This window comes from Corapipo altera, unplaced genomic scaffold (assembly GCF_003945725.1).
Source record: "Corapipo altera isolate COAL_440 unplaced genomic scaffold, ASM394572v1 0, whole genome shotgun sequence".
Classification (NCBI taxonomy): Eukaryota; Metazoa; Chordata; class Aves; order Passeriformes; family Pipridae; genus Corapipo; species Corapipo altera.
Window position 1 is genome coordinate 39,018,752 of NW_020884872.1, and position 13,585 is coordinate 39,032,336.

The 13,585-nt window shown below is 36.4% G+C and overlaps 1 protein-coding gene across 5 annotated transcripts in view; it reads left to right on the top strand.

Moving 5' to 3' along the window:
* TMTC4 (transmembrane and tetratricopeptide repeat containing 4) overlaps positions 1 to 13,585 on the top strand; it is a 59,066-nt gene that overhangs the window by 32,880 nt on the left and 12,601 nt on the right. For all 5 annotated transcript variants that reach the window (XM_027644632.1, XM_027644599.1, XM_027644609.1 and 2 more), the window contains 7 exons: positions 1,332 to 1,503; positions 1,588 to 1,719; positions 9,214 to 9,293; positions 9,467 to 9,574; positions 9,692 to 9,833; positions 10,527 to 10,641; positions 11,130 to 11,242. In XM_027644632.1, the coding sequence (XP_027500433.1) occupies positions 1,332 to 1,503; positions 1,588 to 1,719; positions 9,214 to 9,293; positions 9,467 to 9,574; positions 9,692 to 9,833; positions 10,527 to 10,641; positions 11,130 to 11,242 (862 nt within the window). The remainder of the gene's footprint in view (positions 1 to 1,331; positions 1,504 to 1,587; positions 1,720 to 9,213; positions 9,294 to 9,466; positions 9,575 to 9,691; positions 9,834 to 10,526; positions 10,642 to 11,129; positions 11,243 to 13,585) is intronic.

Genomic DNA, 13,585 nt, shown 5'->3' on the forward strand with positions numbered 1-13,585 from the left:
TTCAGGTTCCTTGGATGTTCTCAAACCTGATCTTTTCCTACAGCAGGCAGTTCTTCATTCTCCCAGTCCCTGCCTTTACCTTCTGTAACTTGAGTAGTGTCACCGGAGCACTTGCTGGTGATGACCAAGGCAGAAAAGTTGTTGTACCTCAGCCTCCTCCGTGTCCTGGGTAACCAGGTTTTCCATTTTCTTCCAGAGAGGACCCACATTTTCCACAGTCTTCCTTTTATCACCAACATAAGTCATTCTATTGTTCAGAATGCATATTTTTTTTCTTTTTCTTTTCTGTGGTATTCTGTAATTTCATCTATTCCCTCTCATCCCCTCAAATGTTAACAGCCCACCTGCCTGCCTTTCTGCCATTCCCATAGTTATTTGCACAAATGAATCATTTTGGAGAGGGTTGGAATTCTTGCTGAAAGTGGTGTCATAGTTGCTAGTAAAAACGTACTCATAAAGCCTATATTGCTAAACAGTTTGTCGGAAAAAGTAAAGACAAAAAGTATAGTGAAGGCCTAGGATGCTTGAGGATGAGAAAGGAGCAAGAGGGCACATCTACATTACAGTGCAGAGATTTGCTTGTAATAAATTAGAATAGAAAATTATCATGCCTGTGGCCTTTGTAAGAAATACCTGACCCGGACCTGAAGTTCTTATTCCCTTATGTCAGGTCTGTAAAAGTGAGGTACTTAGTCTCATTTGTCAGAGCTCTCTATAGTCCATAAAGAGTTACCTGCTGTGCTAACTTCGTTACCTAAAACAAGGAAGACAAACTGCCCTCAAAAAGTGTGTGTCTCTGCTGACTGTAGAAAGACCATAGATTGCTAACTTTCCAGTGGTTAACCACAATGGTTTCTACTATTGATGTGTTTGTTAGGAAAGAAAATGCTCTCTCAATTGGATGCGCACCTAGGTTTCTTTTTAAATAGTGATGTATGTTTTTTTCCATACTGTCTTACTAGTTCCAAAAATAGACAGGTAGCTTTTACCATTACTTTTTCTGCTTGTGTATTTTAAATAGGAGTTATGTAAATAATGTGTAATGGGGCTATTTTCTGGCCCGGAAGCATGAATATTGCTTTTCTAGAAATTACAGCAACAATTTTAAAAGTGCCTGAAGGAATGAAATGTCAAAACCTCACTGAAATTTAATCTGATCTTGTTAGTAGCTATCGAAGTCTGTGCTTGAATGCCCTGTTCCATGTGAACATCCTTCTACTGTGTTTAAATAAAGTTTATTTGTTAAGTAGAAAAGGTATCTTTCGTTAAAAAAAAAGGAAATCTTTTGTTAAGATTTGTTGTTAATTTGGGAATCTGTTTCTTGTTTGCAGAATCCTTACACTGGGACTTGGATTTCTTATTATCCCTTTTCTTCCTGCAAGTAATCTGTTCTTCCGAGTGGGATTTGTTATTGCAGAGAGAGTCATCTACCTCCCCAGTATTGGATATTGTATTCTCTTTACATATGGATTTAGTCTCTTGAGTAAGCAAGCCAAGAAAAAGGTACCATCAAAACAATCAGTAAAGTTGATGATGAAGTGCTTCAGTTGGAAGATTTGTTTTTTAACTTTCCTCTCTTTCCTTAAGAAAATTCTTGCTGTGGCAGTATTTGGAATCTTGTTGATAAATGTTATGCGCTGCGCATTCCGCAGCAGTCAGTGGAGATCAGAAGAACAGCTTTTTAGGAGTGCACTGTCTGTGTGCCCTCTGAATGCAAAAGTAAGTCACTCGTGGACTTCTAATATTTTTTTTTCTTTTTTTTTTTAAGTGTTTTGAAATTTGGGGTCAAGGAGGTGTTATGCATAGTTAATATATAGTGCTACAGTGTTATTCACAGTCTTGCTTAGTGCAAGAGTGATATTGACATGTCAGACACCTAAATTACAGTGGTAGCATACTCAAAAAACCAGACAGTGCAAATTACAATATTGTAATTCAGAACCTGGGGGTGGGAGTGGGGAGGTGAGGGAGGAGGGAGAATGCACTTCAGGAAAGGCATCCAGTTAAATTGGATCTACTGCTAATAAAATCTACTTAAAAGAATTTTGCATATAATTGCAAGTTATTGCAACAAAAACGTCAAAAAGAAGCTAAGTAAGTTGTAGCAATGTATTCAACTGAATGATGCCTATGCTGTTTTTAGAATCTTTTTTGTGTACCTTCCAGTGGTATATAAAGCCAGCACAGCTATGGGACAAAGCACCATCTCACCAGTGTAATCACAGGATGTGGGGATAAAATCTTTGCTCCCACTTCTGCTCTTTTAAAGTGGCTGAATGGGCTAGAGTCTTCAGACATGGGCACTGAGGAGAACTGCAATTTTCCATGCAAGGCTTAGGGAGGGAACAAGTAAGATAGTGGGACTGGACAGTATGTTTCACTCAGCTGAACAGCAGTATTCGGCACTGGAGACTGAATCCAGCCTGCCAATAGAGGTGACCCCCACAGCAGTCCTTTGGCAGCCAAGAGTGTGATCTGCTGGAGCATACCACAGCCCTGATGCTGTCTGAATTTTAGCAGATGCTCTCTATGAAGAGCTTGGGAATGGGAATGTGCAGCTTGTCAATAAAAATACATTGATGTTAAAAGATTAGATTTCTGTAATCTAAACTGGTATCTAGACAATACAGATCAAGACACAGACTTTAAAAAGGAACCTGTGAATGCTCAACTTTGCAAACAGAATGATAAATGTAGCATTTCCTGGAATACAAATATGCAACGGTGAGCTGTAAAAAACATTTATGGCCAATATTTACAACATGGTGGTGTCTTTCAGTAATCTCAGATTTTAATACATAGGAAAAGAGCTATTGTATTTTATTGTGTGACAGTGGTAGGCAACCATCTTCTTTTTAATGATGACCTCAGTATATCTTTTCTTCTGGATGACAAGCACATACTATAAATGGAGCAAATGCAATCTGTTTTCTTTGTGTGTAACTCCATCCATCTGCCATGGTAAGAGTGCTTTAGACAGATCTGCACTCTTTGCCTGTGCTCCAAGCTCCTTGGACTCAAGCCATGTCTGGCTGGGAAGCTGTGTAGCTGTGCTCCCACAGTACTGTGCTTGAGTCGATAAGCTGTGTGCAAGCTACTGAACTAATGCAGCCGGTTTAAAGCCAGTGAATGTACACGGAAAATGAGCTTGTGTTTGTCAACATTGGGCTCTGTAGACATGCCTGAGCTGTATTTCTGCTGGTGACAGCTCGTGCAAATGGTAAACGTGGTGATGTGCTTGTAGGCTCACATTCCAATTTTGCTGAAGGAGTAACTTTGAAATCACAGTACTAGGGAACTTTCCGAGGCAAGAATATTAGAGAGTACATGTGTGAAAGCCAATCTCTTGTTTTCTTTATGGACTCAGCTGTATTTATTCAATTTTGACAAAGGTAAATGTAAAAATTGGAACTAGGTTCTCTTCTCATCTTCTGTTGTTGTCTTTGAAATTGCAGGCTTCCTTTAAAAATTACTCCACAGGACTTTCTTTCAGTGACCCATTTATTTCAGTGGGAGGCTGGTGAAGACCAAAGAATGGAACATATATAATAGCTTTTTCTTGTTGTTCTTGGAACATATTTAGTATGTGTAATGTGGTCATGCTTTACTTCTATTATGTAGCAGGGTTTCAAAATCTCAACTTCTAACTGGCAACAAAAGCTGTTCGTGTTTTGTGGTACAGCTCTTTTCAATTCCAAATTGTCTGTGTGAGAAGCATAGAGCAAACTTACCCTAATTCTAAATAACAAGTAATAACAGCACTGCCTTCTCTAATTTCAAGACTCATCTTCATTAAACATATCTTTAGATAGACATGAGGAAACTGCATTAAATGAGATTGTCTGGCATAGTAGTGAGTGAATCTGCTACCTTGAGTGATGATGCACTTGGCTCAAGAGATGAAATTTAGGATCAACTTTAATAAATGTTGCCCAGTGATTTAAAAAATTATAGGAAATAATCAGTTACTATAATGAAATCACAAAGATTTTGACACAATACAGTTTTTTTAATGTTTTGAATATTTTAAAATTTTTTTTAAATGTTACTTAAGATATTTAAATATAGATATAATGTATAGATTGGTTGCTTGCTTGTGGTTTTTTAAGAGAGAGAAAGAAGTATGTTACCGATCTTGGCTAAACATGTCCAGGAGCACATCACACATTTGAACTTGCATAGCCCTGCACTTAGGTTGGTTTCAAAGGTCATTTAACTGAAACAGTATACTTTTTGAATATATTTGGTACTGTTTTCCTTAGCTGAACAGAAGGTGCCTGTATATTGATTCCACTTCCTCCTTTCATGTTTTTTCATACTGTATAGATTGATTTAATTCCTGGAGCTCAGTGATGATGCACACTGGTGTGAGTTAGAACCAGGTCTGTATTGTTTTTGCTAAAGCAAATTTTGTGAACAGTTAGAGAGGCTGTTTTCTCCTGATATTTGATTATATGTTACAGGCAGTTTATAAATATAGAGTATTTCAGCACTACTGACATAAAAGGCTCACTGGATCCAATTTGGCATCTTTTCATTTGATGTCGTTATGTTGTGAGTTCATCCTGGAGTGCTTTGTTGAAGCACTGAAATATCTAGTTACAAACTGTGATAAAAGCATAAGTACTGTTTCACCATATCAGACTACTGGCTTGGATTTTATCTCCTTAGCTTTAGACTTCTACATCCGAGTGAGTCAGTCAGGCTCGCTTTATAACTGGGGAGAAGAAACTGTTCCTTTTAGCATGTGGTTCATTACCTTGGACTAAATGACTGACATAAGCCAGGACTGCATCCTAGATCTGTGTGTTTCTTTCCACTCAGGATAAAGGAAGTCCTGATAACTAGAGCATATAGCCACCATTTTTCTTTTCCTAGATTTGAGATAACTGAATGTAAATGAATGTAAATTGTTGTTATTTTGTATGTAACCTCTACATTCTCCTTGCTACTGGCTTTTCTTTAAAGGATAGAAAATAATAAACATAATTTTTGGAAAGCCATTTCAGTAGCAACTTTTCAGCAATAATAAGCAAGAAAATTACAATACTCCCAACAGAAGGTTACTAACCGTCTGCCTTGAAATACTAGGGTAAGTAACTTTGCACTTGATGCTTTATGCAAATGGCAATTACTAGAGATACAAGTTTATACAAGAGACTGGCTATACTAATACCAAAATAGTGCAGTAAGCATTTGTGAGATTGCTTTCTATACTTTCTTAAAACGTCTTGTAAAACCTCTTTGTTACAGAACAAGATTTAGTGCTGTCTAAGGATCTGATCTTTGTTCCTTAAGGAAGCTGCTCTAGAGGGCATTTCCTTTAGATAGAGATTTTTTTTTCAAATCTATATATCAAAACATTCCTCTTTTGAGGAATTTAACTTAAGTGCTCTGGGCTGTGTTTATAGGGGCTATTTGCATGTTTTGCCACCATTTTAGATATCAATTTTTGTGTATACAAGCACAGTCATGCAGAAGAACCTTTAGACAACATTAGCTGCACAAACAAGATGTCAATATCAAAAAGCTTTATTATTATTTGGAAAATACAATTTCAGTAGTAGAAGAAAGAGAAGAGTGATGGCAGAAGCTGGCATTGAGCAGAAGCATTTGCATGTTTCTGGAGAAATTTTGACATCTGTGCTTTGTTTCCATCCTCAGCAAATGTTCATATTTGCTGAAAAGGTGATTACAAGCACCTAGGTTGAGAGAATAAAACTGGTGATAATAGCAGTGCTCCAGCTGAGGGGATGTACCTCCCAGAAGATGATTTTACATTTTGATTTCCTCCTAAGCTGCTTTGAGTAAAAACAAAACCAAAAAATCAGTTTGACAGTAATTTTATTTTTGTACAGGAAAATATATTTTTTCTCTCTCCTTCTCGTTTAAATGTGTGTACACATTTAAGCATTTACATAAGTGTTCAAGTACTATGTTTATCTAACATAGAATAATATACAGTGATTTTTCTTTTTTGTACTGGCTTCTTAGGCTGATTGAGGTATTGCAAACAGACAAATACATAGAGCCAATTCTTTGGCTGGGCTTTGGTGCTGTGGTTATGTTAACTTAAACAACACCTGTCTGTTGAGATCAAGTAGGTTCTACCCTAGGGTATTTTTACCTGATTGGCCTGATTTCAGAGAATACTGTTGTTATGCATCCCTGAGAAATACTCCTTTTAGAGCTATTACTGTAAAGTAATTGCCTGGTTAAGATTGATAAAGAAGCATCTGGGTATAATGTAATACGTCATTTCCAGTTAATATTTAATCATTTAATAATGAATTGCTATGCCTGCTCTTAAATGTTTAACCAGGAAAGGAAAATCCTCTCTTCCAGGCTAGCATGCACAATATCTGTCAAAGGCAGAAGAACCACACCTCTAGAGATGAAATTTAAAAAAACTCACTGGCCCCTCATTTTTGAAGACCAAATTCTTCCCACCCCAATTGCTTCCCACAAAGCACTGGTGTCCCCTTGTTGTGCAGGGAGAGGTCATAGGAGAAGTCAAGGAGAGTTACAGTCTTGTGCTTAGCAGACGGGAGGTAGTTATTGCAGGCCTGGTTTGGGGGAGCTAAAGGCTGATCCCGGCATCTCTCTGTCATGGCCAGGGAAGGGAGAGACACAGCTGTATGGCAGAAGTCACATGCACCTCTCAAATGACCGTGTGTGCCTGGAAACCCTTTGCTGGCTCTGTTCATAAGAGCAGCATGTTACTGCATATTTATAATCCATTGTAGAACTGGTTTTGTTATTGGATATTTATGGTAGGCTGGGGAGCTTTTTCTGTGTTTGGTTTAGTTTTTCTTCCCTTCTTTAAGAGGAACTGAAGCTACCATTTCTCTTGAAGGGAAATTAGAAAACTTATATACAAGGAGCTCTTCATTTTCAAGGGTATTGTATAGAAACATCATTTCTTTTCACACAGAAGCTGAGGACAAAAGAAATACACCATTGTAAATGCTAGTAGTTTATTTAAATAGTTGTGGTATCAGTTTTAATAGTCTTTTTAGTTCAGTTCACAAACATACATATGCGCTTAATATTTCATTTGATGTTTTGACTGAAGAGAATTGATATCTCTCATGTTTCTGCAGACTGCACAATTCTTTTTACATGAGAAAAATATTCTTGCTGCGACTACTTTTGAGATAAAAATGGGTATTAAGACATGTCGTGTTTAAAAAAAAAATGAGAAAAACAGAATCAGAAAGTGAAATGCTGTTTCCTAACATGAGACAGCTTACATGTGAAAGACTCTCAGGGGTTGGTGTATACCGAGATTTTTCTCATCTACTCTGTCCCTGGTCTTCAGGCAAATTTCTTTCTTCGGTAATGCTTATGACTTTTGCAAAATGTGTTTTAAAAAATTAACTTTTATAAAGCTTCTTAAAGAAAGAAATTGAATCAAGTTAAATGTAATTTTGTTTGCTGATATTGAAGTGTAAAGTCAGGTAATTTATGGGCTAATATGCATTATTCAGTTAAATCCTTAATTATTTCTTCTGTTTTGCCACAATGTATCTTTTATCTGGATAAAGTTTGAATATGTAAGCTTCAGCATAGATAATCAGAGCAGTCCAGTTTACTAAGAATGTTACAGTGTTCTGAAAAATTTCTGGAAGAGATATACAAATAGAATTCAGTCCTAAGAAACATCTTTCAGGGTACTTTATTTTACTCTAATGACTTCTGGGAAAATGCTATTCCATCTTTTTGGTTTTTTTCACACCATCAGCTGATCTTTATGTTTGTTTATGTCTTGATATAAATGTACCATTCTGTTGCTTCTTTGCCACAGGCCTTATAATATTTTTATGAATGTACAATGAGAGTACCAGGATCTTTTTTTCTTGGAAGCTGTGCTAGAACTGCTTTTATGGGATGCTGAATTGCGTGCTATTTTATATCCTACAGTGTGAGGAGCTGCCTCTGTGTATGCTTAGTAAGCTTTATAACATCTTTGCTGTCCATAAAACCAGTGAAAATACTTTCTCGCCCATTCAAAAAAGCATGGAAAATGTTCTTAACTTTATTTGTTGATGGTGTGTTACTGCAGAGTCACAATCATATAGAGATGAAATTCAACAATTAAATAGCATACCAACTAGGTTCAAACATAATTGTGTGTGCTGGATCAGTAGGTCCCAGATACTGTGCCAACTGCTATTAGGATTTTTCAGTTGATGGACACATCAGATAAAATCCTTTCTTTGAGTGTAGAAGGTGAATTAGAACTATCTAAATGCATTACAAACCTATCTTTTTGGACTTCAATCTAAAGTTATTCCTGCATAGTATTTTTGAAAAGATTTAAATTAGACTTTTCAAAGTGTGGAAGAAATTGAAATGTGTGTTTGTTTTAAATGAAGTATATACAGTTTGGTTTCAAATAGTAAGGTAATCAATCTAAATGAGTCCTGATCTAGTTGCTGAGAAATCTCTTTTCAGGAATTAGTACTCACAGTACTTTTTAACGAGGTAATTAAGAAGATTTGTCTTGAGGTAGGATTTGAGATGTCTTCGAACTCAGATTTGTCCTGAAATTTATTTATTCCTATCTAGACCTTGCTGTAAGTTCAGATCTTCTTCCTTGCAGCCTGAAAGCTCTAGGTCAGTCCTTCAGTCTTTTAACAGACAAGGTCTTCAACATATTGCTATACATATAATTTCAGAAATGGTCTTTCATACATTTTTATCCTAAGACAATTATTGTGTCTGTTATTTTTTGTTTATTTCTGAAATATGTAACTTAGTTTTTCTGTGAATGTTGAGTTTCTTCTAGTTTATGCTATAATGAAAGCAAAGTGTAATCAACACTTACATTTCTGTTTCTTCTGCTATAATGGATCTAATTGGAGTCAGACCTTCTCTTACTTACCTGACAAATAAATGAAATTAAGAGCAGGAGGTCTCCATACAAAGTATCTTGTAGGAAGTGTGATGACCTCATTTATAAAACCAGGAAGTGAATCTTTCTTAAATGGCTGTAACAGGCAAGCTGATTTATTACTTTATTCCTCAGATTTTGTCTTACTGTCTTCCTTGTATGCATTGTCCAATCTTAAGTATCAACCTACACCAAAAGCCAGCATTGAATGACGCAAGTGCTGACTGTTTCTATTTGGAGAAGAAATTTTTAGCTACTTGGCTCCACAAAATATCTGACTGTATGGCATCTGGTAGAATGTCCATCTGTGTTTTCAGGTGCACTACAACGTTGGCAAAAACCTGGCTGACAAAGGAAATCAAAGTGCTGCAATCAAATACTACAGAGAAGCTGTAAGGTATCAGGAATTTTACTGCTTTAATGATCTGTCCTAAAACTACTTTCACGTTTAACATGAAGAAAATGCTTAGGTATTCATTTTCATGTTCTGCAGCATTGCAGAGCTAGCAATTTGCATATATTAATACATGTCCTATACATAATAATCATCTCTTAAATTTTAAATTTTAGGTTGAATCCGAAATATGTGCATGCCATGAACAACCTTGGAAATATTCTGAAAGAAAGAAATGAGCTCCACGAAGCAGAGGAGTTGCTGTCCTTAGCTGTACAAATACAGTATGTTTAAAACAATGCTAAGCAGTGTTTTGCACCGAGCTGAAATAATACAATAGGATCTTGTGTTTCAAATGCTTAATTGTCCTCTCTCTTGATGTGTTTTTCCAATTTGCTCAGACCTGATTTTGCTGCTGCATGGATGAATCTAGGAATAGTACAGAACAGTTTAAGAAGATTTGAAGAGGCAGAGCAAAGCTACTGGACAGCAATTAAACACAGGAAAAAATATCCAGACTGTTACTACAATTTAGGGCGGTTGGTAAGTGCTTTTGAATAAATGATAGCTATGACTGGAATCTGTGCATCTCTGTGTGTGTATGTATATATATATATGTATATATATATAGATATAATTCTGCTGTACTGTTAAAAGCTGTTATTCCAGTTTGCTTGTATCGTATTAGAGGACGATTTCACACTTTTGGTAGCTTTTCCTATTGCTTTCGTGGTATACTTCCTTCCATACAGCCTTTGGTAGTCCTACTTTTTCACATAAAGAGCTGTAAACAAAAATACAGATTTTGGTGCCTTTTTGGGGGGTTTTTTTGAATATATTTCCTAATATTAGACTGTTTCACGTTCATTAGTATATTGTTTGGTAGTAGAACTATGCTGAAAAATTGAAATCTGATTTTTGGAAATATTTATATTAAATATTTACTAATCCTCTTGTGTAGATTTCTAAATTTTATGCTGATTTTTCTCCCTATCCTATTGGTACATGCGTATTTAAAGACAAGCCTCGTTCCCAGAGATAAGCAGAGGAGAATTAGTATATATCACATTTATCTTTCATACTACCATAGTATTCTTTTTACTTTTCTATTTTTATCTATAAAAACAAGTCCTACTAGAATGGAATGAGACATTAACAGCTCTTTAGTTTTTTTAGTGCATGATAGGAAAGTAAAGCATATCATAGCAAAATTGCTGGGTTTTTGTTTCATTTTAGTATGCAGATTTGAATCGCCATATAGATGCATTGAATGCATGGAGGAATGCTACTGTCCTGAAACCAGAGCATAGTTTGGCTTGGAACAATATGATAATATTACTTGATAACACAGGTAAAAGCCTATTCTGATATTTTAATGAATAATTCAGTGTCTAGCAAAACTTAAAGCTTTATCTGTATATATCTTAAAGGAACTCTACCTCTTCTTTGGCTACCCAGACATTCTCTAATAATATAAGAATACCTTCTGGCTCAGTGGTTTTAAAGCATCACTTGAAGTCCAGCATATAAATTGAATTTCCGATCCTTACTTGAAATACCATCATTGTGCCAGCACGTTTATACTATAGACCAAATTTCAGAACTTTTTAATCTTTGTGCTTTGTTGTTCTTCTGAAGGTGTTATCTGTTGAAAATAAAATAAAGACTTTCTATTGTCTTAGTCTGATGAATTTTACATTTCTGCGTGTGTGATACCTGGCTTTCTTTAAAAACTCATGCAATCAGCTTTTTGTAAAATATGCATGCTTCAGCATGAAAAACAACTAATAAGGCTGTGTTAAAACATGCCTTCTCTTTTTCCCCTACCTGGTCTCCCAGGCAATCTAGCTCAAGCAGAAGCAGTTGGAAGAGAGGCCCTGGAATTAATACCTAATGATCATTCCCTTATGTTTTCATTGGCAAATGTACTGGGGAAATCACAAAAATATAAGGTAGGTAACTAGAGCTTTTTGACTGTAGGGTTTTGGATTGGTTTGGTTGGGGTTTTTCTTATTTAAACTCTGTCTAAGGTTTTTTTAGAAACCATTTGAGGAGACCATTGCTATTGCTTCAATAACCAGGTTGCAATGCCTATTTCTGTCACAGTATTGGTGTGTGATTCTGGCCTAAGCTTATTTGAGATGCCTGGGTTACAAATGTTGCTGCCCTACACTACGTCAGTGGTCAGTGGAGAGAAATAGGCTCTTAAGCACACTAGAGGGCACTTAGAGTCTTGTGTTGCTTCACTGCCGAGGGAGGGAGCCTGCTTTGAATTAGAGGCCTTATTTCAGGAATTAGATGGGATAGACTAGTCCTGGTCCTTTTGGTATGTAAAAGAAGCAAGATGTACCATTACCTGATATGAGTTCTAGCCTCTTTGCCTCAGACGCTATCTAAAATAGAGTTACACAAATCTGTTAATCCCGAATTGAGGATGGGATATCTGGGTAATCCCAGAATACTACAAGAGAAAGTCCATACACTGAACAATGTATTGAATTTTCTCTTGGATGGCGTGGACCAGCCTGTGAGTTGTACCTCAGCATTAGCTACTTATATTTGCAAGTAGGAAATGTAATGAAACTGATAAGAATTATTTATTTTCCAAAAGGAATTGTATGACCTGACAGAGAATAAATCATACACAGTTAATATATTTAGTTGTTTCAATTGACTCCGTAGTCAGTGTATGATATGATATGATATTATATATGTGATAGGGACAAATTAATAATAAAAATCTTGGTGTTCCTCAGAAAAACATCATTTACCGAACCTTGGCTTTTGGGGGGTTTGATGTCTTTTTGGTAGTGATAATGCTAGCAGCACTGAAGGAACATCCTCAGTTATATACAAAGTAAGAAGATTTTGTGATGTGAAACTTGACAGGGCAAGAGGAAATGGCCTCAAGGTGCACCAGGAGAAGTTTAGATTAGATATTAGGAAAACTTTTTTCACAAAAAGGGTTGTAAAACATTGGAACAGACTGCCCAGGGAAGTAGTGGAGTCACCACCTCTGGAGGTGTTCAAAAAACATGTGGATATGGCACTTGAGGACATGGTTTAATGGTGAACATTGTAATGGTGCTGGGTTGACAGTGGGACTTGATGATCTTAATGGTCTTTTCCAACTTTAACAATTCGATGATTCTCAAAACAGATACATTTTCCCACCAGTTACTGTGGACACTTAAATTGCAACAGTATTGTTCAGCTGTGGAATCTTGCCCTGTCCACATGTGAAGCCAGGGCCTGTGAAAAGCCAGCACTTACTTTTGTTTGCATTAGTGATGCTGTTAAACACCCTGTTTTTCTAGACTGGCTGGGTTTTTTTCCTGTACACTCAATTTCTTTCCTCTCTCCACCTGAGACTGTTATAAAATATATATTTTAGGTTAATTTAGCAAAGTTCCAGAAGGATGAAAATTACATCTAGAATATATAAGGGATGAGATTATGGAGGAGGTAATTGCTAGGATTATTTTGATGAGTCATGACTGTGAAAGAACAGAGGATTGTGTAGTCATTCATCAAGAAGAGTATGTGGCATGATAGAATAAAGAGCATTTATAATGAAATAAGGTGAAAGAGAAGTTGAAAACAAGCTAGAAAACTTCTCCAGGTGCAGGAGAGATAAGTCTGTTTTAGTAGATTTAAAAAATAAAAAAGGAGGTAGTGGGTTTGATTGCCAGCTCTGAAAGGTCATTATGCTGCAGGAGGATGTGTTGGAGACAAAGCAGAAATAATAGTAGGGGAAAATTAAGCTTGCAAGTTGGCATCCTGAATAAAGTAAAAGGAATAGCAGAGCCCAGGGAAGAAAGCAGGGAGCCAGTGAGTGTTTTAACAGTTCAATATGGAGTAGTACGTTTGTGTTAAAACAGGGAGAGCAAATTAAGGGAATTAGAAAGTGGACTCACAAAGGTTATGATCTCAGCAGCTGTATTTTTGCATTGCCTAGAAAGAGGAGATATAAGAGTTTTTATAAGTGGGAGAATGCTAAATGACAATAAAAAGCATAGAAAATTCAGATTTCTTGTCCACCCCCTCACCATGTAAAAACAGAGAAGTGGATGGCTCTTCAAAGATTTTTATTGAATGGGCTTGGAGGGGAGGGAGGGGGGGTGGACTGTCAAGGTGATGGAGGTAATTTTCAGAGTGCTGCTTTGCTGTGTCTGATGTGTTGTATAACCTCAGGCATTTCATTTATTAAGTTACTTGTTATGTGTCTGTATAAAGGTTGTTACATTGGCTTTGTTGCAGTAAAGGAAGATTTGTTCTGAGAATTTTTTTGTTAT